At 46.1% G+C, this 25,417-nt stretch overlaps 1 protein-coding gene across 2 annotated transcripts in view; it reads right to left on the bottom strand.

Annotated features, from left to right (window-relative positions):
* LOC138569646 (uncharacterized) overlaps positions 1–25,417 on the bottom strand; it is a 1,436,407-nt gene that overhangs the window by 909,159 nt on the left and 501,831 nt on the right. For both annotated transcript variants that reach the window (XM_069647797.1, XM_069647798.1), the window contains exons 14-15: positions 5,962–6,120; positions 3,317–3,435 (exon numbers count right to left, since the gene is read on the bottom strand). In XM_069647797.1, the coding sequence (XP_069503898.1) occupies positions 3,317–3,435; positions 5,962–6,120 (278 nt within the window). The remainder of the gene's footprint in view (positions 1–3,316; positions 3,436–5,961; positions 6,121–25,417) is intronic.

The following is a 25,417-nucleotide window of genomic DNA, read 5'->3' as shown; positions in this document are numbered from 1 at the left end:
GTTCTACATAAATCCCAATATATCAATGGATGCATTCTTCCAGCATCCTTGTAACCATCGAAATGAGGTCAGCTCTGCCCCTTGTCTCTCAGCTTTCCTGCAGATGGTTCCAGTCCTTAGCCAATAGGGCCCAGACCTCTGAACCCAAGATGCACTTCTAGTACCCTCTGCCTGCTGCTGAATCCCTTTTTCAGACTAGGGGCTGTTTTATCTGTTGTCACTTTTACTAAAGCAGAGTTGACTTAGAGCTCATTCCATTGAGATGTGGATAGAAAGTATACCGAATACACAGAATCCGACTGAAATTAAGGTCAAAAGGTTGGTGAGACCTTGGGAGAGAAGGAACAGCTGTTCAAAAAACGGATTGGCAAAGCCAACAGGATAGGCCTTTTTCCGGTTCTTCCATTATGGTAATACTTGACCATTAGATGCCACCAGCTGACAAATGATATCAGTACCTTGGCATATTATGGCAGTGCCCGGAAAAGACATATCCATTGCCTTTAAAGCAGACAAAGCTTGTTTGTAATAGGTATGTAATGCAAGGAACAGATGTGAGAACACACATATTGCTTATAAATCAAGTGACTTAAGGTACACTTGGTTAAGACATTTTTATTGCACCAGGAGCTGGTTTAATAGTAATAGTAAAAGCTATGAGCACAAGCTAGACGACACCAATCCTTCGGAAGCAGTAATGCAGAATAACTTCACAATCAATGTTCAAATTGGAAAGAAAATGCAGTAGTGACCTAGAAAAATGAGATCTTGGTTCTCATTACGAGTGTGGTGGTCCAGAAACAAGGGTGCCGGTAAACTAACCGGCACCTTTGTTTCCAGACCGCCTCACTACAAGACTGCCTGCCGGGAGCGGCCCCGGTAGACAGAGTTGTCATGGAAGCACCGGCACCATTACCAATGCTGCCTGTGCTTCTGAGTCCCCATTCCCATGGAGTTGGGAATGGGGACTTACCCCGATTCCCCCGCCCGACTTCCCGCTCCGCCAGGACTTGTAATGTCCAAGTGGCACCGGGAAGTCAGGCGGCGGATTCAGTGTTTCGAGGATGGCGGCAACCTGCCGGTAGCACCACCGGGTTTCCGCCGACCTCGTAATGCATGTCTCGAATACCAGAACTCTCTTCACTGGTCAAAGATTGCCTACTTTGTGGGGAAAAAAGCCAACTAGTTCTTACACTGGGGTATTTTCTGAAAACCTTGGAAACATCACTCTGGACTGAACCTTCATAGTGGAGGTTGGATATAGCCATCTGCTGTCCGCCCACCATTTTACCCGTGTAGATGCTTCACACCCGCCTTTTTAAGAAACACATTCTCATTCTAAAAACCTACCTATTCCAACTAGCAGTAGTAGATGTCCAGTGCCAAGAGACCTTATGCAGATAGTATCCACTATATGATGGTCTTCACTCACTCACACTCACACACCCACTCACTCACTTAATTGTTTCCAACTCACTTACTTAATTGTTTCCAGCTGTGGCTACAGGCAGGACTGGTGCTATTGCAAGACAATTCTAAGCAGCCGAGGGCATCAGCAGCACGAAGGCACCAAAGGGCACTAGATTGACCCAACAAAAATCAGATCTTCCCTCTTTGCAAAAGAGGAGGACATGAAAATGTTACTTCACCTGAAGTGGCATGAACCATTGCACTGGCCTTGGCTACAGTTGGGAATGAAGCGATATGACGCGAGGAAGCGGGCCGACCCTGTCGGTAACCGCTCGCCACCCAAGTTAAATAAATTAAAAGATTGGTGTGCCAGAATTGGAAGGAGAGATAGAGAGTGGACCCGTCACTATAGTTGGTTTATTGTCCCCTCCACCAGCTATACCCTTAAACCAGGAAGTAATGTCTATTGTATGCTGACCAAAGTCTGCCCTTCCTCAAATACCCATGAGATCCCAAAACCTTTCTCAACCTTCAGAGATTACAATGTCTGCCTTTCATTCCCACATTTCTATTTGTAAAATCTTTAGTTTAAAAACGATCAAAAAAGCACTAGCAAAGGCAATGGATTTCGTTGTCCACATTGTACTTGTGTAGTGTTTTAGAGGCTGCTGTCGCTAAACGTGGGGCCTATTTATTTTTGCAGAGAGTTCCAGATGCTGCCTGGATGTGTGTGTGTTTGTGCTGAGTAGCAAGGAGGCTGTTTTCATAGGTCTATTTGCTGAGTGTAGAAGGGTAGGCTGCAGGGCTCTGAGTGCATGTATGTGGGGCTAAGGAATGACATGAAGGTGTGTGCTGAGTGGGACAGGAGTCTGCAGCAGTCTGTGGGCGTATGTGGTCACTATAAACGGTCTGTCTAAAGTGCTATGCATGTGCATGTATGGGTGAGAAGGCAGTCTCCAGGGTATGTGTGTGTGTGAGTGTGAGTGTGGGTGGGGGGGTGGTGGAGTCTGCAGCTGTTTGTTTTATGCATGGCGAAAGGGCGGGGATCTGTGTTTGGGGCACTAATAATAATAATAATAATAACACAGGGTGTGTGTGTTTGCGGAATGGGTGTGTGTGTGCGTATATGTATACTGTGAATATGTTAACTTTTGGGGAAGAGATTTTTGAGGGAAAGAGAATGGGCCTCATTACACGGATGGCGGTAAGGGTTTATCAGTACCGGTAAGGGTACCAGTGCCGGTAAACCGTTACCGCCTTACTACTAGATCCCTTTGTGGGTCCCTACCTTAACGACTGGTTTTAACAGCCGTTAAGGACAGGACCCGCAAAGGGACCTTGGAGGTAATTAGGGTACCGCAATTTGCGGTACCGTAATTACCACCTTCCCCATTCCCATTGAGCCCTATGTGGGCGAAAATAGGAATGGGGAAGTGTCATGATGAATGGGGAATTACCACCCCCCCACCTTGGAATAGGGCGGTAATTCCACCATTCACCATGGCGGACTCAGTAAAATACCGGCGGCAACCATGGCGTTACCGCCGTCCGTGTAATGAGGCCCAATGTCTTTGCATGTTTTGTAATACATCAGACGTAGTAGATAGAGCTGGTTAGAGCACTGTGATCAGTTGCAATCTAGCGGGGTTCAACCATTGAAAACATGTTGCATAAGAGTTACCTGTAGTTGTGTTCCACAATCCATCATCGTTGTTGTTCTAATTGTTGAGATGTTAAACTAAAATAGGGACCATATATTCTTATTAAAGCATCACATCTTGTGAAATGGTGTATCATGATGTATGATGGAATAAACACCTTACAAGGATGTTATAGTACATTCTTCAAAATTGCACACTTTACAATTGAATAATTTTTTATCGAAGTAACAGACACAAACATGTACCTCCATTAGGTTGGTAGCGCGGCCCAATGTGTGAAATGTCAGGTTAGCCATCAAGGAACGTGGGAGGAATGAAGCGGGCGTAAAGACCAGAGATCCCTCTAGGTTTACGCCTCCAGTTGCTGAAACGCAAAGGATTAGAAAGTTAAAGTGAAAGATATCATATCACACAGGAGTTCGTTCTTTCCACAAATCCTCTCTTCAAACATGTCCATTTTCATTTATTCGAAGCAAGCATTTACAGAACACAAATTGGTGTCAATTACTTCATGTAAAGAATACTAGTGAAAGACATGTGATCGATTATTAATTTGTTTTACCACATGACAGGTAGCATTATTTGCATTGGCCGGTTAGAAATGCCATACCAATATTGCTTCACCGGCCATGTAGAATTGAACCTGCATTATCATCAGTAATAGGGAGATTGTGGGAGAATTCCCAAAAGTAGCATACTGTAGAGCACCGACATCAGGCAACACTTGTGCCTTAGTGAATTTTATTTATTTATTTATTTATTTATTGGGCCTCATTACGACCCAGGCGGTAAGGGGTTAACGGCGCCGTAAAAGGTGTAGGGCTGTTAAACCCTTACCGCCTAATTACGAGGTCCCTTTGCGGGTCCCGACCTTAAGGAAGGAACCCGCAAAGGGACTTTCGAGTAATTACGGTACCGCAATTTGCGGTACCGTAATTACCCCTTCCCCATTCCCATTGAGCCCTATGGGGGCAAAAATGGGAATGGGGAAGGGCCAATGGTGAATGGGGAATTACTGCCCCGCCAACCTTGGAATGGGGCGGTAATTCCGTCATTCACCATGGCGGAGTTGGTAAAATACCGGCAGCAACCATGGAGCTACTAGCACCATGGTTACCGCCTGGGTCGTAATGAGGCCCATTGTATTTGTTGGTAGCGCCCAGACCCAGAGGTATCACCATACTGGGTACCAGTAAGGATCAAAGGGTTTCATTCATGCTCACAATATGCCACTTTCAAATATGCCATAAACAAGTTGATGGAGGTATTTTATACTGGTACCAAAGTATTCAAAACGGTTCACTTGATTAATTGTGCCACACAATGTGTTGTTCATATCTTGGAGTGTCCACATAATTGGATGTGTGTAGGCTTTACAACATTGAATCTCAAAGTCAAAATGTTCTTGCACATCCGACCTATTCAGCAAGTGATGCCCACCTATCCGGTGGCGGCACATTGTGTTATGGCACGCAGTGATGAACCATTTCCTGTTCTATGTATTCACCATGACCCAATTTCAACACAAGGGGGCATGGTGTTGCGTGGTTAGGACGTGAAGGATCCGGATGCATTTCATTATTATGATCTGTTAGACAAGGTTCCTACTCAGATCTGGAATTGTGTTTGTTTTATGATGACACACACATTAGTTAACCACCTGGATCTGTTTGTAGGAGATTGATTAGTTTTATAATTTAGGATAAGACATTTGTCATTTTTGCAATTATTTTCGGGTGGTTCTAGCTGGTATACAGTGTTTATATTGAATACGTTACATTGAATGCCCATATATCGAATCTTTGATCTTGAAAACCTTTATAGTGAATGTATTTAGGGTGTGGTAAAGGGTTACATTTTTTTGGAAACAGTGGGGATGGGTTTTTCGGGGTGGGAAACGGGGAGACGCCCCTATAAACAATCCATTCACTATAAAGGTTTTTAAGATAAAAGATTCGATATATGGGCATTCGTTATAACTTACTTGGATATACAGACATGTAACCGTTCTAGTTAAGAAAGTGGTGGATACTAAATGTTCCAGGGCGGATAAGTGAGTTTCCAGATGGGAGGGAGCCATAAACAGACCTGCCTTTTTGCTCTGTTTTCCAGCTCCCAGGCACCCATAATTAGAGGCGTTGCTGGGGGAGCTGTGGGGGGGCTGCGAGGACTGTAGCCCTGGGTAGTTTGGATGGTTTATAGTCATAATGTAGAAACCAATAATGTCGAAAGTCATTTTTTCGAGAAAAAAAATGTCGAAAAAAAAAGGTCGCATTTTTTTTTATGCATTTTTTTTTAAATGGGGGGGTTCCCTCCAACCCCCCTTTTTAAATTTTTTTTTTGTTTTACCCATTTTTTTTTATCCCGAACCCCAAAATAAATACATAATTTAAAAAAACGGAATTCGACATTTTTTTTCGACATTTTTTTTCAAAAAAATTGTCATTCGACATTATTTTTTCGAAAAAATGATCGACCACCAGTTTGGATATAACCCCTGATAGAAGCTCAGGGGCTACAACCAAAAGACTAGCTAGCCCAGAGTCCTGACATGAGCGTAGCCCCTGATCTTTTACAAACCTAGCAACCCCCCTGCCCAGCATTAAGTAATGTGGCACATTTGCGTATCTGGCATCATTTGATTTCCAATAATGTCCGATAATAATGCTTTTTCTGCATGAAACAAAGCATATAGAATGGATATCAGTGAAGCTAATTCGAACATTTCATGATCTTTATGAAAACATGAAGTTGAATGGATTGGATGTATTGCTAGGTCGAAGGGCATTTCATCTGTGCAATTAGTGTTAGAAATTGCGATCAATGTCAGGTGATGAATATGTGACAAAAGATGTATGCCGTGCAGCAATAAAGTAACTTTTTTCAGTACCTGAGCGGAAAGTGGCATCGGAATATGAGGAGTACTTCCATGTTTCCCAGTCAAATTCTTTACTCAATATTTCATCAGGAAGAGAATGTCGAATATGCTGTTTCATCGGGTCATCAGACTCTAAAAGCTGTGATAAATGACTCCAAACAAAGGAACCCACTGGAAAAAAATTACATTGGAAAAGAAATTGCATGAAATGCAACATTCAACTGAGTTTCATCATGTCAGCAATTGTGTATGGAAATGCAGATGATCACAAACGAAGAATTCAACAGTCAATGCTTATATCCCTTGCTGACATATAGAAAAAATACCTAGAGAGTCATAGTTTGGCCTTATTGATGGAACATCTGGGGATTCACACTACTGGATGTTGTACCATCTGCCCAATTCTGAGCTCCATTACAGAAACTCTTTTTACTGACTGCTTTTGTGCGGAGATAATTAGCACCACACAAACACATCACCACAGAAGGTAAATATTGCATGTGGTAATTATCATATGTGGTAAATACCTAATATCATGTAGTCCTGTGGGTCTCCAAAATGGGGAATAGCAGAGAGGTCCACATGACTTGGAATCATGTAGAATGTTCCAGATACCCGGTATTTTCCACATGCTGGAATGTTAAATACATTTGGCAGTATTACCATAGGTAAAGTTGCTTGTCACTATGATAAGCTCCCCTGTCACATCCTGCACATCATTTGCCAGTCATTGCAGCGTAAGAATGGGCAACAAGGCCATGGTCTGCTTTTTGTTTGGGCATAAAATGCATCTTTAATTAGGTTTTGTTCATGTCCAAGCCTTAGGGTTTTGATTATCTGGTTTGGGTTTCCAATGGTCACCTGGCATCATTCAAGTGTCTGGAGTAGTTCACCTGGCCCAACCAGTATTGCGTGTGCATTCATTGAATATACCAGTGAGTCCCCTTGCTACTCTCAAACCACGAAGCTCAGAGCAGAGGGCAGAGTCCCTTGTATAAATATTGAAATACCGCAGCTGTAATTCATGCCTCTTCCCCCTTGCCATTGCCGCCTTGACAGACGTCCCCTTTTAATAAGTCCCACCTACGCAGCCCCCCATTAGGTCATACTTCTGTCATTTCACAAAGGGCTTTACTCAACTTATGTGCTCTCTGCGCACATGCAATTTTTAAAAAAGTGAAATGTTTGCCGGTGCCGCTATTGCTTAATGGCCACTTTCATGTGCCAATCTACAGACGTGCAAGTGCCCCAAGATGGCAATGTGCTGACCTCAGCATTGTGTCACGGGACCATGTATAGATGGTCCTTCCTTCTTCACAAAGAGGACATCCACTGGTACAGGTTAAGGGTCTGTAGTCTCGTGTCCCTGGTGAGACCAGGATCAGTGGAAGCCACAAATCAGAGGGGTGAAATCTGAAACCTCACTGCTTTTCATGAGCGCTCCAGAAACGCTGAAGCAGCGCAAGAGCCGTATTGAGCCCTTCCTTCCACCATCATACATTCTCATTTTCCTTTAGAAACTGAGCTTAAGTTGCTCATAAATGAACCACTAAAAACTGTTGAATTTCAATATGAGGACCATGCCAAGAAGGCCCACTTTCCGCTGCACCTCCTCAGAGGCAGTCTCCCTTTCCTCACCTTCCCCCAGAAACACATTGGGGTCATTACGACCTGGGCGGTAGCCATGGAGCTATTAGCTCCATGGCTGCCTCCCATACCGTGCCCGTGTCCGGTGTTGTTCAATGGGGACTTACCGGTGTAGTCCGACCCTGGCGGGACTGGTAATTCCCCATTGAACAAACCATTCCCCATTCCCATTTGAGCCCCCATAAGGCACAATGGGGAGGGAGATAATAACGGGGTTGCGACTTGCAAGCCCGTTATTAGTGTCCTGGTCCCTTAGCCGGACATGTAAGGGACGTGTGGTCAGACCACATGTTCCTTACTGTCCCCGCCAAGGGACCTTGGAATAGGGCGGTAAGGGATTACCGGCACCGGTCTCGTTACCGGTGCCCGGTAGCCCTGACCGCCCAGGTCGTAATTACCCCCATTGGGTCCAGAGTTCTAGTTTTCTCTTAAGGCTGGACTACTGCAACAGCCTCTTCCTCAATCTGCCCAAAATCCCCCCTTCGCCCCCTTCAACTAATCCAGAATAGGACTGCAAGACTTATCCTTGGCCTCAAGTCCAGGGACCTCCTCTCTCCAGCTCTAAAATCTCTCCACTGGCTCCCGGTTATTGCAAGGATCAAGTTCAAGACCCTCTGCATCGTCCACAAGGCTTTCTGGGGCCTGGGACCCCGCTTCCATCAACTCTCTCTCCCTAAATACCTCCCTGCTAAAGCCGTTCGGTCTTCTAGCTCCAACCCTCTGCAGATCAGACTCTTTTCTAAGCAGAGGAGCCTCCCTCTGGAATGGCCTGCCTGACCCTCTCAGGCTTGAGCCGGAACTCCTTAAGCTCCGGAAGCTTCTCAAGACCCTCCTTTTCTCTTCTTCCTTCCCTCTCCCCCCCTGCTAATGTATCCCGCTGACACATTTTGACTGTCTGCCTGCTTCCTTCTGAGTCACACTGGGCACCAGGCCCTCCTCATCCTGTCTACCCCAGCACTTCGTTCTCCCCTGACCCCCCCAACCTGCACTTACCCATCCTCGCACTTAGCATGTGGACCCTCATTCCCTGCACTCCATGCTTTCCCCTGGCCCTTGTCCACCTGGCCTCCCCGTAGCACTCACCTAGCCATGGGGCCCTCTACCCCATCCCCCCCCCCGCACTTGCGTGCTCTCCACTCTTCCCTTCGCATCTTAGCATGAACGCGTTCCACTGTGACCGGCCCCCCACTCCCCTGCACTTTTTGTTACTGCACTTGCATGATCTGAATGATACAAGGCCTAGTAGGACCGTTTTCTTGTTATTCTTCATCCCTGTCACCCCCTCGCCCCCTCTTTCGTCTTGTGATGCCTTGAAACACCATTTGCTGCATAGGCACATTATAAATACCCAATAAATAAATAAACAAATAAATAAAAATAATAGGTACAAGGGAGTTATGTTATGTTCAGAGTCATTTATACTGCACACATCCACATCGCCACCGTAGTGGTCATACCGTGCCAAGAACGGTTTATATAAAAGTGAATTGTGACCCCCACCCAGGTCAAAAACCAGACTGTGTTCTCCGAGATGAAAAGGAAAAGGAAAGTATTTAAGAGGGAAGGGCAAAAGGGAGAAGGAAAGAGGTGAAGAAGAAGCAGATGAACACAGGGAAAACATAGGTGTATGATAGTGGCCACAGAGAGCTATGAACCTAAGAGGTTGAGTACATCAAGAGAAGGGAGAAGATAGATGTCCATGATGGCACGCCAGCACGAGCATGATGCAGGAGTAGTATTAGCAAAATTCAGATCATGAATGTACAATGAATGTGAGATGTGCTCAAGGGTGCTAGTGAAGTGTGGTGGCTTTTAGACCAGAAAATGCTAAGAGTTTGCAAAGTATAGTTGAATGCAGGAGCAGGAGAACACGCCACGGAGAGTGAGGGAGGTGAAGAAAATCCCACCACCCCCCTCCATTATCAAACAGCCTGGACACTAGGGGTGAGGTGAGACAGAGATTCATATTTCCATGAACAGTAGATGACATGTGATACTGTAACCCGTGTATTGATGTGATATGGTAACAAGTACTTATAGAGGCGTAATCACCTTGAAAAGGCATCTATGCACTGGATGGAACAGTTAGCAACCAGGTTACCTAACAGAGAAAAAAGTATAGTGGGAATCAAAAGGTTTTTAATTTCTTCTTAAATTCCAGGTGGTTATCCAAAGACTTAAGTCCACAGGCCATGCATTCCAGGGTCTAGAAGCCAAATGAGCGGAAGACACACCCATCAGTAAAATTTAGATACCTCTAAGAGAGCAGCAGTCGGAGGCCGTAGAGCGCATAATGGTGTATAATGTGTAAATCGCTGCCTGAAAAAGGGAGGAGTCAAATTATAGAAGAATTTGAGCACAGGATGTACATTGGATCTGCTTCTCTGCTGGGAGCCAGTGCAAAGATATCAATGCAGGAGAAATATGTGCCCTAGGATTCAAATGCAAGATCATACGGGCCGCAGCATTCTCCCTTCTGGAACTTGCAAATGGCACATGTGGGTAACCCCAGATATGCAGCATTACAGGCATCTAGGTGGCTAGCTAAAACGCATTTACCAGCTGTATTTCATGCTGTAACGAGAAGTAATCCAGAAATCTGTTCAGAGGGTGCAGATGTAAACAGAAATGTTGGACACCTTGCTGATTTCATAATCAGATGAAAGCTGGGGCTTCAACCAGACGCCCAAATCCCTCTCTTTGTTAGATGTGCTAGGGCAAGGACCAAGAGCGCTTGGCAAAAATTCCTTCACCAAGTGATCAGAGTCCACAGGCAAACGAGTGGTAGATGAGCAGATCATAGCTTCTGTTTTTTTTAATATTAAATCTGAGACAATTGCCATTCACCCAGATATTGACCTGCTCCAAACACTCTTTAAAACATCCGGTCCAATAACGATGAGGATTGCCCCGGCAGAAAAATCAGTAGTGTATCATCTGCATAAATGGAAACGGCGGCCCGTAGAGTTGAATGATATCTGCTAACGGTCTCCGAGGAGAGCCCTGTGGGACTGCACAAGGTACAGGGCATTTAGAGGATTCAAAAGCGGGCAGCACACCTGACTGGTATCACCTGTCAGGAAGGAAGAGATCCAGGCCCACTCCTCATATCTTATGTCAAGATTGCGAAGAAAGATCACAAAATGGAGTGGTCGACGGTATCAAAGGCGGCCGAGAGATCGAAAAGGATCAAGGCCACCCTAGCGCCGGCATCCACTATGCACCTCCGGTCACCCGCAGCAGCCACTATCACCAGCTCAAGACTATGACTTGGCCGAAATCTGGTCTGGGCCTCATCCTCATTCTACAAAAGCTTGCAGTCGAGATGTAGCCACTGCATCCATTAGTTTGCTTGGATAGGCAAGTCATGAAATTGGCCGATACTTGGCCATGTCGCATTGGGCCGAAGGACAGTTTCATGAGCAACGGAGTCCCTGCAGCGATTTTTATGTGGTCAGGAACCGTGCTAGATTTGAAAGAGGTGTTGATAACTTGGCAGAGGTCTGAAGCCACTGCAGATCCAACCGTTGTAATAATTCTGGAAAAGAATGGTTCACGTGGCGAGCCTGAACGACCTGGGGAATAACGCATACATTTGGTCTAATTATGAGGCTGAAGGAGAGCTTTATAAATGCTGAAAATATACCCCTTCCCAACGTGGAAACAAAACTTGTTAAATGTCTCCTGAAATGTATTCACGTTTTATTTTCCCTGTAGTGAAGGGACATCCAAGGACTTCCCTTCACTGTAGTACAAAAGAAAAAAAAACACCTTTCTGCCTGTGGACACTCAAAGGGGGTGAAAAGGTGAAAACAGTGGGGCGTCTCTGATGCCCACTTCTCTCCTTCTTTGCAATACTATGCACACATGCAGTCATTCCAATGAGTCTGCATTATAAAAAAAAATGTGCAAAGTAGCGCAAGTCCAGCTTCTGTACACAATCCATTTCCATCTACAAAAAAAGGGGGAAATCGATAAAAAAAAGAATATTAAAGAAGGGATGCAGGTCTTTAGAAATACTGCATGTGGTATTTCTGGAAGTGTGCACTGATTATTGCTACCCCAGTGGATTTCTTGCAATTAGGGTGATTTGAAGAATCACTGAATGATTATGGTAATCATTACATGCACTCTTCAAAAATGTGCCGAACTCATAGTCAGGGGCCACATGTTTTTAGCATTACAATCACATTCATAATGAAGCCTCTATATTTCTGGGGCTTGGCATATAGCTCAGGGGCAACGTATTTGTCGAAGCAACACAGGTTCGAATCCTAGGCCTGCCCTTAGATACTGGTCTCTGGTATTAAGCGCCTTATAAAAGATTGATTAGATTGTTTAGTTCATCAGTCATAACAAATGTTTTATGAACTAATAACCCAAGATCTTTCCAAACACTTCCAGCTATGTTCACATTTCATGCAAACAGTATACAATACAACGTCTCGGAAGAATAGCTCAGTGGAAACGAGCTCGCCTTGGAAGCAAGACGACGCAGAGCAACACAGGTTTGATCCCCAGGTCTGCGCTTAGAAACCTCTAGGTATTAAGTGTCTTATAAATAACCAATTACAATTAAATTTCCCCACCAATAGGATCCAGTGATTGCCAAAGCTTTTTTTAGGCGCATGGTCTTTTTGCAGACTATGGTTATTTTCCATCTCATACACACACAAGCATGTTGGAAGAGGGACAGAATCTGCATTTAAGGATTAGTAAACTACAATGTTGGCAAAGAACCACAATAAAATTGGTCCCCGGATCACACTAATACTGCTGGATCTTCTGACATTCTTCCCAGAATCAGATAATAGAACATCTCCCAAGTCTTAGCCTGCCCATCCTCTCTGTTATACAAATGATTGAAAATGGAGGGTAACATTTATGGAAGGCGTAAAAGCTTCAATCAAGGCTTTTAAACTTCCAATGAACGTTACGCCCGCGTGGAACATGAGCCCCTTAGTGTTTCAGCTCCCCACTGGCTGCCTGTCCCAAGACAATTGTAGTCAAGGAGACCCCAAACATCATTTTAAGACACCTCGGGCCCCCGGAAACCTGAAAGAGCCTCAATTGGCCCTGCTCAGGGTCCAGCTTTAACCCAATGCTCCAATGGAATGAGAATAGAGGGTTTCATGGACCCCTGGATCGTGCATCTGATAAAAGGGAAAGCAGAACCTATGACTCTGGTTGGCCAGAATCCAGATTCTATGTCAAGACTCGGAGGCACAGATTATGCTCTCACTTCTTTACTTAAAACTCGAGCAGTATCAAAAAACAACCATATCAAAAACTACAAATCCCAAGAAGAACCAACACATTTGTAGTCCATTTTTGATTGGGTACCAAAACACGTGACTCCATTTCCCCAATCACGATCCCTTCTCCTCTATAACACGCCGTAATCCCAAAGTCCTTCCTCTTTCTTTGCTGCTCGAGCAGCTGAGATAAGTGTCTTATTACTATATATATATTTTCGGATGATTGTGTACTGTGTTTTAATATTGTGGTACTGTTAATCAGCGCAGGCGCAGGGTCATTTCTACGCTTAGCGCGCAGGGTATTTGGCGGAATATATCTGCGGGAGAGAGACGCGACTGGACTTTGTTCCGGCATCGGTTCCCTCGGCAAGGGGGCACTGTGTTCACGGAAGTTCGCAACAAGCGCGACGGGACTCCTGGGGTTCTGGCGCCGCTGCGAACTTGCGTCAGGAGCGGAGAGTTACAGTTTAGAAGGCCAGAGAGTTGATTCTGCCTTAAAACCTCACATAGCATCTTTGTTAAGCGGCGTGTGACCGTATTAAGGCACCAGTTTGATTCTGTGAGCTGCCGACGCCACCTAGTGGCATAAGTAAGTACCACAGGCTGCGGATTTGATTTGAAGCCTGTAAACTGGACGCTCACACCAGGTAAAAAATTATATTGACCCCTCATCATTTTGCCTGCTGGGGAGGAGGCTTTAAGAGATCTGGTATCTTATTGACGGGCTCAGTCCCAGGCAAAACTGCTATTCTTTATAGAGACTCGCCTAGCTACAGCATAAATACATACATTGTGACGGGGGCAGCCCAAGTAAACTGCAAATAAGGCATGGATACAGCGTTGAGAAGCCATTATTACTATGAGTAGTTACTCAGACGATTCTGACGGTCCCCACGTCAGTGGGTTGCGTATGAGTGAGGCAGTCCAGAGGATGGAAAGTGCGGAGGTGCCCCGTGGGGAGAGGGGCATTCTGCATAGCCTAGCTGCCTGGTCTCAAGACAAGGAGCATAGGCAGAAAGGGGGAAGAAAGCATAAAACCCGCAGGGACCGTAGCGCCCAGGCCCCTCCGGGTTCACCCCGTAGATCCAGCTCTGGGAAAAGAAAGGCGAGATCTTGCGAAAGGCGAATTGCTAGCTCAAGCGAGTCGGACGACGACTATTGTAAGAGCAGCTCTAGAACTGAGGGATTCACGTCGTCAGAATCCGAGACCTCCCCAGAAAAGAACGAAAACGAGCCTAAGAGTAAGAGAGGCAGGAGGGAAGTGGAAGATCCTCTCAAGCATGAGTTCGATACTGATGATCTCGTTCACCCGAGATCTAATGAGTGGGACCCTCCAGAGAGGATCGCAGAGTACCTCAGAAGACGCTTAAGGGCACCTCTGAGCAAACAAGCAAGATCAAAGCTCAAAGCGGAATGTCCACGCCCAAGGGTCCCAGACGGGGTGGCGGAGACCCCTGAAATCGATGATAGAATTCTTACATTCCTGGGCAGGTATGGCAGGGACGTAAAGAGGGGCATCGATAGGTCCTGGAGGTCCTGCCAGGATAAGTTGCTGGACATGCTGGGGCCAATTACGAAAATCTGGCAGCCGGCAGAAGAGGCTAAGGCTAAGAAAGAGGTTTGCAAAGGTAGCGGGCGCCCCTCTCTCGATAGAACAAGGCTTGATAACCTGTTCAGTGGTTATTAACCACTTGAGAGTTCGCAGCCACTGCTTTTTCTCACTGTGCCTTTCACAGATGGGAAATATACATTCGCATATCAGTCTTTGTCCTGCCCAGGGGCAGTCCAGCACCGAAATGCAATGGCAATTCCAACCTGAACGAGAGTACCACCAGCAACCCCATACACGTGTTTCACCCTTGTTGGGGATCATCAGTGAGGTGAAGCTGAGCCTCTCTAAGCACAGTGAGAGGGAGACCACGTCTGGTTGCCCCAGGAGACCTAGGGTTACCAATCCCAGGTTCCTTGAAATTTGGTTTGCAAAGGTAGCGGGCGCCCCTCTCTCGATAGAACAAGGCTTGATAACCTGTTCAGTGGTTATTAACCACTTGAGAGTTTGCAGCCACTGCTTTTTCTCACTGTGCCTTTCACAGATGGGAAATATCCATTCGCATATCAGTCTTTGTCCTGCCCAGGGACAGTCCAGCACCGAAATGCAATGGCAATTCCAACCTGAACGAGAGTAACACCAGCAACCCCATACACGTGTTTCACCCTTGTTGGTGATCATCAGTGAGGTGAAGCTGATGCCTCTCTAAGCACAGGGAGAGGGAGACCACGTCTGGTTGCCCCCAGGAGACCTAGGGTTACCAATCCCAGGTTCCTTGAAATTTGGTTTGCAAAGGTAGCGGGCGCCCCTCTCTCGATAGAACAAGGCTGATAACCTGTTCAGTGGTAATTAACCACTTGAGAGTTTGCAGCCACTGCTTTTTCTCACTGTGCCTTTCACAGATGGGAAATATCCATTCGCATATCAGTCTTTGTCCTGCCCAGGGGCAGTCCAGCACCGAAATGCAATGGCAATTCCAACCTGAACGAGAGTACCACCAGCATCCCCATACACGTGTTTCACCCTTGTTGGGGATCATCAGTGAGGTGAAGCTGATGCCTCTCTAAGCACAGGGAAAGGGAGACCATGTCTGGTTGCCCCCAGGAGACCTAGGGTTACCAATCCCAGGTTCCTTGAAATTTGGTTTGCAAGGGTAGCGGGTGCCCCTCTCTCAATAGAACAAGGCTTCATAACCTGTTCAGTGGTTATTAACCACTTGAGAGTTCGCAGCCACTGCTTTTTCTCACTGTGCCTTTCACAGATGGGAAATATCCATTCGCATATCAGTCTTTGTCCTGCCCAGGGGCAGTCCAGCACCGAAATGCAATGGCAATTCCAACCTGAATGAGAGTACCACCAGCAACCCCATACACGTGTTTCACCCTTGTTGGGGATCATCAGTGAGGTGAAGCTGATGCCTCTCTAAGCAGAGGGAGAGGGAGACCACGTCTGGTTGCCCCCAGGAGACCTAGGGTTACCAATCCCAGGTTCCTTGAAATTTGGTTTGCAAAGGTAGCGGGCGCCCCTCTCTCGATAGAACAAGGCTTGATAACCTGTTCAGTGGTTATTAACCACTTGAGAGTTCGCAGCCACTGCTTTTTCTCACTGTGCCTTTCACAGATGGGAAATATCCACTCGCATATCAGTCTTTGTCCTGCCCAGGGGCAGTCCAGCACCGAAATGCAATGTCAATTCCAACCTGAACGAGAGTACCACCAGCAACCCCATACACGTGTTTCACCCTTGTTGGGGATCATCAGTGAGGTGAAGCTGATGCCTCTCTAAGTACAGGGAGAGGGAGACCACGTCTGGTTGCCCCCAGGAGACCTAGGGTTACCAATCCCTAGGTCCTGCCAGGATAAGTTGCTGGACATGCTGGGGCCAATTACGAAAATCTGGCAGCCGGCAGAAGAGGCTAAGGCTAAGAAAGAGGCCATGGACCCAGACATAGTCGCTGACTGGGCTCAGAGAACCATTTGTCTGCTTGGAAATGCGAATACGCCGTTGGCCACCGAAAGAAGAAGGTCCATCTTAATGAAGCTGGATTTCAGGCTAGGGGAGATGGCGACCTCTGAGCAAGCTATGGCAGCAAAGGGCAAGTTGTTTGGGGACCTATTCATTAAGGACATGGCGAAATTCGCAAGTACTTACGTCTCAATGGATAGGGCCCAATCTTCTCTCAAGAAAATATTCGTCCGGAAGGTTTTCGACAGGGCTGGAGGAGGAAAGGGCCGCTCGTCCAGCCGTGGCCAATACAGAGGCCCCTACAGAGACGGAGCTTCTTGGAAACAGGAAGACCGGAGATCCAACCCCTTCTTCTCTTCCAGGGGAAGAGGCAGGGTTAGGGGTTGGAGGAACAATGGCAGACAGCAGCACCAGAATAATTCAGGTGAGAGATGTGTAATGCGTAAAAACGCCGGATGTGAGCATTCTTCCAGTAGGAGGGAGAGTGAAATTGCATGTACAAAAATGGGAGGAGTTGTCCTCAGACGCATGGGTAAAACAGGCCGTGAAAGGTTTTCAGTTGGAATTCTGGCAAGAGCCATATCAGGAAGCATTGCCGAGACAAATAAAGTTCAGCAGAGAAGACGAGAAGCTTCTAGACAAGGAGGTAGAGTCACTCAGGGCAAAGAAAGCAGTAGGTCCAGCTTCAGAAATTCAGGAGGTTTCGTAAGCAACCTGTTCATAGTGAAAAGGAAAAGCAAGGTAAGGCCAGTGATACCTGTTGGGTTTGAATTACTTCCTAGTTTACAGGCACTTCAAGATGGAAGGGATGCATCTTTTAAGAGACGTTCTCCAACAAGGGGACTGGTTAGCAAGGATAGATCTCAGAGATGCATATTTGACGATTCCTATTCAGCCAGAGCAGACAAAACTCTTACAGTTTATATGGAAAGGAAGGAGATGGGAGTTCAAATGCCTTCCGTTCGGGTTGGCTTCAGCGCCATGGTGTTTCACCAAGTTATCGAGGCCAGTGGTAGCATTTCTGAGAGAGCAGGGGATCAGGCTGATTATTTATCTGGACGATATCTGCCTCATGTGTCAGGACAAGGGAGTCCTAGTGCAGCAGGTTCAGGTAGCTACGAGTTTACTGCAGCAGCTAGGTTTTCTGATAAACTGGGAGAAGTCAGAACTGGAGCCAGCACAGGAAATTGAGTTTCTAGGGTTCAGCTTAGAGACGACACAGGGAGTTCTCAAGCTTCCGTTGGACAAAGTAAACTCTGTGAAGAAAGAGATCAAGAGTATGATGGCGAAACAGGAGGTTTCTTTGAGGGAAATAGCGAGGATAGTAGGCCGTCTGTCATCTTCAATTCAAGTGATATTCCCAGGGCCCCTGCATTACAGAGCGTTGCAGAGGCTGAAGATCAGGAGAGGTCTATTTTACGAGCAAAAAGTGAGAGTATCGCAGGAAGCGAGATTGGAAATGGAATGGTGTTATTATCACATGGAAGCATGGAATGGCAGGGCAATATTTGGCTCATCCCCGGACCTGGTGATAGAGTCCAATGTCAGCTGTTGGGGATGGGGAGCCAGATGTGGAGACCTATCGACAGGAGGGAGATGGTCAAGCGAAGAGCTGGGTCTCCACATCAATTGTCTAGAACTTCTAGCAGGCTCCTTCGCCATCAGGTGTTGGACCCGGGAAGGAGTGAAAGCTGCCATTCTGTTGAAGATGGACAACGTTTTGGTGGTTCAATATATAAATCGACTGGGCGAAATAAGGTCGAAAAGGCTGACGGAGATGGCCAAAGAGTTCTGGCAGATATGTCTCCAGAAAGGAATAAGCGTGAGAGCGGAGCATCTGCTTGGGGATCTCAATCTGGTAGCAGATTGGAATTCGAGATACCTGAGGGACTCCAGCGATTGGCAGTTGGATGACTCAGTATTTCAAGAGATAATGCGTCACAGGGGTCCTTGTCAGACAGATCTGTTTGCCTCCAGATTGAACAGGAAGATCTCCAGATTTTACAGCTGGAAACCGTATCCAGAAGCGACAGCGACAGATGCATTTCTGCAGGCCTGTGGACCAGCAAGAGAATACGCATTCCCTCCGTTCGACCATGATAGCACGTACAGTGGCGCAAATCAGGCGACAGCAAGCCACAGTGGTTCTGATAATGCCAGATTGGCAAGGTCAGGCTTGGTTCCCGGATCTGCTGGAGTTGTCGTACGAAGCTCCAATACGGTTGCCGGACAGAGAGGATATATTGTTGAATCCAGCAGGAGAAGTTCATCCACTGGTCAGGTCAGGTCAGGGAACTTGAGTCTCATAGCTTGGCCGATTTCAGGAAAAGCTGGGCTAGGCCAGGACTTTCAGGCGCAGCTCAAGAATTTATCAGGGAATCATGGGCTCCAGCCACAGGGAAGGCTTACAGAGTGGCATGGAACAGATGGAGTGATTGGTGTCTGGAGAGGCAAGTTGAACCCGTACATACAGATGTAGTGCACATAGTGAATTTCTTAGCAGTGCAAGCGGCGCAAGCGAAAGCTTACAGGACCATTAATAACTATAGGTCAGCAATCTCGGCAGGTCATGCATACATTGACAATAAGCCAGTAGGCGAGCATCCCCTAGTATGTAGGCTTCTGAAAGGTATCAGATGTATGAGACCACCTGCGTCTAGATATTCTAGTTTATGGAATGTGAGTATAGTTTTGAGGATGTTTGAGGCTTGGCCAGATAATGAGTTTTTGTCCAGGAAGGCATTGTGGGCTAAGTTAACTACCCTATTGTGTTTGATTTCTTGTAAGAGAGTATCCGACGTGAAAGCTTTAGAAGTAAATAGGAAATCCTTTTCACCTACAGGTGTAGTATTTTACATAGAGAAGAGAACGAAGATGAACATTAGATCAGTTGAGTACATGGCTTTTCCGGGTAAACCCAAATTGTGTCCAGTTAGATGCTTGAAAGCGTATGAAGAGAAAGCGAATAAGGTGAGACCTATGGGAGAGAGTCAATTGCTGATAGCTATTAGGAAACCTTTTAGGGCAGTAGCATCTGCCACCTTGTCTAGATGGGTCAGGTGGTGCATGGCTGAGGCAGGAGTAGACGTAAGTCAGTTCGGAGCACATTCCACAAGAGGAGCTATGGCGTCATCTGCTTTTTTGGCCAGAGCCCTTCTGGAAGATATTTTGAAGGCGGCAGACTGGTCCAATGAGGAGACGTTTAAGAACTTTTATTTTAGACCAGTGGAACAAGTAGCATTGTTGGTGGTAGGTAAGCTTTAAACAAGCATAATCTGAGCCTCCGAGTCTTGACATAGAATATAGATTTTCCATACATTCGTTACAGAAAGTCATGATTCTATTAAAGACTCGGAGGCGAAAGATTATCCCACCCAATTTCAATCGCTGCTGTATAAGTAAATAATGTGATGTTGTAATAATGCATATTGAATTGGCATGTTAATGTTGATATGCGATTGCCCACCCGTTTATAATGAGATTAGTAATAGTTTATTTCTGTTTCAGGGACGGAGCAGAAAACGGTGCCGTGAGGAGATTATTTGGGAAGTTCAGTCATTTACCGGTTGGGACGCAAGTTGGTTTAGTTCAGCGAAAGAAAGAGGAAGGACTTTGGGATTACGGCGTGTTATAGAGGAGAAGGGATCGTGATTGGGGAAATGGAGTCACGTGTTTTGGTACCCAATCAAAAATGGACTACAAATGTGTTGGTTCTTCTTGGGATTTGTAGTTTTTGATATGGTTGTTGTTTTTTGATGCTGCTCGAGTTTTAAGTAAAGAAGTGAGAGCATAATCTTTCGCCTCCGAGTCTTTAATAGAATCATGACTTTCTGTAACGAATGTATGGAAAATCTGTATTGTTGTTCATAGAAGAGCTTCTCTGATTTGCTGCAGTCGAGCACCTGCTAGGTCATATCCTTTTTCATGATTTTAACAATGAAAGGTCTACTGGCAATCAGCAGCAGTTATCCAAAATGCTTGAGTCATCACTCTTTTTTTGGAAGAAAGAGATGCAGGTTTTCTTAAGTAGATGCTGAAAATTGATGATCTCTAAGCGAGTAGAGTCCACTTGCTGGATAAGGATGGAATGCAGCTACTCATTTCATAACATGTGGAGAGGTGGCTGTGACCCGCATGTCGTTTACCAGCCCCGGCTAGCAAGTACAGGTGCAATGGTGAGGATGTTATCCATGATATTTTTTGCTGGGCCTAGGTTAACCATTTCGGAAGAGGCTCACATGTTTTAACCATGGTAAACAGACCAGCATGAGAGATAAGTGAGAAAGGCAGGAAGGAGAAAGATGTACTGACATGATGAACGGAAGGAGAAGACAGTCCAGCAAGAACATCAATTCATAGGTTGATGGATATATTCTTTACAGTGAAAAAGGAGAGGCAGACAAAGCCTTGGAGACGGTCGGCGGGATGAGGCAAACTCGTGAAGAGGATCAAAGTTTCTTTTAAATCTGAAAGAGCTCATCACATAGATTGGATGCTTGGGATAGGCAGTCGCGTAGGACGTTTTTCATTTTCTGAAGGACAAGGGTGTAATATTTTTCTGATGTAGCATGCAGACCATTCTACCAATCAGATATATGGTTTTGTACCAACTAGTAGAACAACTTCAGGATCCAGAGGTTGGTTTCTGTTGGTGGGTTATCTTAAAGGGGTCAGGGCTGTCATTGCATTTTTATTTCTTTATAGATGTTCCATAAAAGGATGTCTGTTGGGCCTGAACAAGCAGGTGATCAATATAACATTTGTTGAAGAGGGTAGGGGCGCTATCCTCATTGATCATCATTATTGATTCCAGGAATGTAGAATCCAAGGCTTGGGGGGCCTGCTCTCAGGGGGATAGCTCAGTGGCAAGATGCTTTCCTTTGAATCAAGACGACACAGAGCAACACAGTTTCGATCCCTGGGTCCAAGCTTAGAAAACTCTGGGTATTAAGCACATAATAACCTATCATATCATGGTGTGAGTTACCATTTTTGCCCAGCCTGGTTTAGAGAAAATGATGGTCTGTCCAGTGAAAGGCTTAATTGTGATGTTTGCCAGAATCATTTTTATGAACAAAATATAAGAACCAGTTTGACGGCCCATGTGGGTGTAGCAATTTATTATTATTAGCTAAATATGTATAGGGCACTTTTATCCAAGGGCATCTTGGCGCTAGGAGGCACACAGACTGCATAGTAGGCCAGACCTAAAAGAGAAAAGTTTTCAAAGATCGTCTAAATTCCAGATGGTTTGGATGTGCCTCAGGGACAGAGGTAAGGCATTCCACGATTTACCAGTGGCCACTGAAAAAGCACATCCCTGTACCTTGGACAGACAGAACCTAGGAACCAGAACGTGGCAGGCACTTCTGGAGCAGAGCACCGGGCTCGGGAGATACAGAACAAATTTTTCCAGAAGATGATCAGCTCCCTGGTAATAGTAACTGGGTGAACCAGACAAAGCAATTTAAATTCAATTCAGCTGGCCATCGGGAGCCAGTGCAGGTGGAAGTGGAAGTGATGTGAGCATAATAGGGGGAGTTGGAAGCCATCGGGCAGCATGATTTTTGAACAGCTGAAACCGGTGGACCAAACCCACGGGTTGAGCAAAAAACAAAGCATTGCAATACCATTTTCGGCTCAGAACCAATGCAGCCACTACCACAGGTTGTAAGTGGTGGGGCAGAAATGGTAAAACCTTGCGCAGTATACTCAAGTGAAAGTGACCAGCTTTACAAACTGCGCTGACCTGAGAAGCCATTGAAAGTGATGAAGAGAGAAACACACCTACATTTTTTACCAGCATCACTGTTACGGGAAAATCACCCAGTGCTGAAGGCCAGAAAGAAGGAGTACAAAGTGTGGGGTTAGTAAGAGAACTAACCATCAGAACATCGGTCTTGTTTCCATTTAGTTTCAACCAATTGCTCTTCATCCACTCCCTCACAGCTGTCAGACACTGATACAGACATAACCACACCTCAGCCTGGTTAAAAACGAAATGAACCAGGATTTGGGTGTTGTCAGCATATGAATAGCACTGGAGGCCAAAGGAGAAGACGAGACAGACAATAGGCTGAATATAGATGCTGAAAAGCATAGGAGACAAGGCAGAGCCCTGTGGAACCCCACAGGATACTGAACAGGAGGGTGCAGAAAAAGGAGGCAGAGAGGGTGATTGGCCCCTGTCAGTCAGAAAAGAAGTAAACGACACCAGGACGGGCCCAGAGAGACCAACCAAGGACAGGCGGTACAGCAGGATCGAGTGGTCCATTGTGTCAGATGCAACTGAAAGATCTAACAGCAAGATGGCCAAATCATCAATGCAAGAGAATCACAGAGGTTAAAGGAGCAGGCATACTTTTTCATTGGGCATTTTGGCCAGGTATTAAAGTCCCAAAAATCCAGAATATTTTCTGAATTGGTTTGAGGGGTGGAAATTGAATTCAACCAGTCACCCAAAGAGAAGGCAAGATCAGCAGGAGGTTTATAAATGATAACCAAATAGGATGCAGGTTTGCAGGATGACCGGGGCATTAACAAACAAAGGATTGAAAGGAGGTTGCAACAGTAGTGTGTATGCATACTCTTGTGGAAATGGAGGGGGAGGGGGAATTAGTGTCACAGACATGCCAGCTTTGCATAAGATTGTGTTTCAATCATTTTTCTTGAGACCATGCAGTTTTCTTCACATCTGCGTTGTGACACCAGATCCTTCCACTGTTTTGGTCACAGACCTGCCACAGACCTGCCGGGTATTCGCATGTTTTCTCTCGGTGTGACAATAAGTAGCAACTGATCTGGTACTTGGATTCCAGTGAGCTGGCAAACTGTCAACCTTTGCATGATGTTCTACTCTAGCTAAATAAAGCAGCCTAACCTGTTCTTATTGGAGGAGCAGTAGCCCATGAATTCTATGCATTGTGGGAGTGATGTGATCTCTTTTGGGAATTCCTAATTTGATCCCAGAGAGAATATGCTGAATAACCTGAAAGTGTTCTATTGGTTAAATCATTGCCCATATGTAGGTTGGAATGGACAATGACTCTTTTTTTACAGACCAATCTGAAGTAATGCTGACTTTGGAAAATGGTTATGTTAATGTGGCCTCCATTGCCAAAAGTCAAGCGATGTCCCCATTGTTTTAGCTTTTGAAATGTTATCAATTTCATGAAAACCAACCTTGAAGGATATACATGGATACCTTAAATATATGAACTTCCTTTGGGAGGATACAGGAATGGCTCTGCCCTTTAGGACACCTCCGTTCCTCCAGTGCTCAGGATTGGATGTGGGTGCAAAATACCTGCAACATCGCTCTGTCCTGCACAATGCCATGATCCACGTTTTTTTAAAAGTGTGTCTGTACCATATGCGCGAAACTGCAAGGCGTTGAGAGGCTCGTGTACGGGAGTAACTAATAGTTGAAAAGTAATCAGCATAGCTGAGACTACACATATCCCAAATATCACGTGCTGAACCCCGGGGATTTGTCATCCTGGTGGCCAAGACCTGGCCATTGCTTTTGGACCCAGTTCCTGGGGGTGCCCCAGTGCAGGAGGATCACCGGGTGAGGGATCCCTAGGGAGTATGATAGGGGCACCCGATGGTGAGACGCTGTACCCCGTTCCCTATAACACCTTTTCCCCTTCCTACCAGGTAGGATATTTATGAACTCAACCCCCCCCCTTCCTGAAACGGATGCTTTCCCACAGACAATTCACTGTGAGCGACAACAGGACTACCCCCCCTTTCTCGGCAGTATTTTTCCAGATTTTCCTAAACTTATTATTGAAAACTACAATCAACATAAGTCCTCTCCTCTGTTCTTTTCTAAAATCACTGAGACGAGGAGGAGAGAGATTGGGAGGATGAATATTACCAACAGGGAATCACAGACACAGAAAACAGACTCTTGCCTTTCTACAGCAGACTGTCCCATTAATGAGGCCAGGCTAAGTCAGGCCTCCCTCTTTAATAAGTCGCACCTGACACCACTTGTCTCTCTCAGGCAAAATAAAAGGCAGAACAGGAAAGCACACTTTGAGCGAGTCGGGGATGTTGGAAGCTGCCGGAGAGAAGGAGAAAGCCCTAGTGAGCTGCAGAAGCCCTGGAAGACCAGGAGGAGGAGAAATCCGCCCAAACAATGGCTCTGCTATTTGAGAGGAGACTGCAGTGTGGAGGAGGGAGATGTACTTTCACAAGGCAAGGCCAGGGTCGGCTGGCGGTTGCCTGGCGGCACATACAGCAGAACTCCTCCCCTGGGGCCAGACAGGTAAACCCAGGTACATGAGGGGCAGGAGGTTAGACCCTGACCTCATTGAAACATCCCTCTTGTGGCTCCTACAGCTCCCAAAACATGGAATGCCATTTTGGGGAGCTGTGAAGTGGGAGCAAAATTATCACAAGTGCATTCTGGGACTGGGAGTCCAAAAACATACTTTTAAAAATTGTGAACTTTGTGAAAGGGGTCCGAGCCCGGCAGAGGGAGACCCTTGTGAACTTTGTGAGAAGGGTCCGAGCCCAGCAGATGGAGACCCCTGTGAACTTTGTGGGAGGGGTCGGAGCCTGGTAAAGGAAGACCTTGTGAACATTTGTGAGAGAAACTGGCACCAGATATAGAGTGGTCCAGCACCACGTTGGCGCTGATTCAATGGTCTCTGGCTGGTGCCCCCTATCTCGAACCAGGAGAAACAACAAGTACCAAGAGGCCTTAGGGGAGTCCTGCGTGAGGTGTCAAGGTGGTCATACGAGGGTCAAACCAAACCACTTGTACAGTCAGAAGTCTTTGACACGTTATGGAGGCAGACGTGAACTGACTGAGGGATGCCTGTGAATTGGGGCGAACCCTAACACACCCTAGAACATTGTGATGAACAAACTGTGCAAAGCCTAACTGGGGACTTTAGAGAAAGCCTGACTGGGGGCTGAGACCCAGATTTAGGTAAAGGGAAGAAACTAAGGGGTCTAGAATGACTTTTTGTTGAAATGTGAACTGTGGCAAATGGGAACCCGATGGAGGGATGCCAAGAGAAAGCCAGGGGAAGGG

This window comes from Ambystoma mexicanum, chromosome 2q (assembly GCF_040938575.1).
Source record: "Ambystoma mexicanum isolate Mex_15411 chromosome 2q, UKY_AmexF1_1, whole genome shotgun sequence".
Lineage (NCBI taxonomy): Eukaryota > Metazoa > Chordata > Amphibia > Caudata > Ambystomatidae > Ambystoma > Ambystoma mexicanum.
Note: the sequence above shows the minus strand (reverse complement) of the source record. Positions and strands in the feature narration are given on the sequence as shown.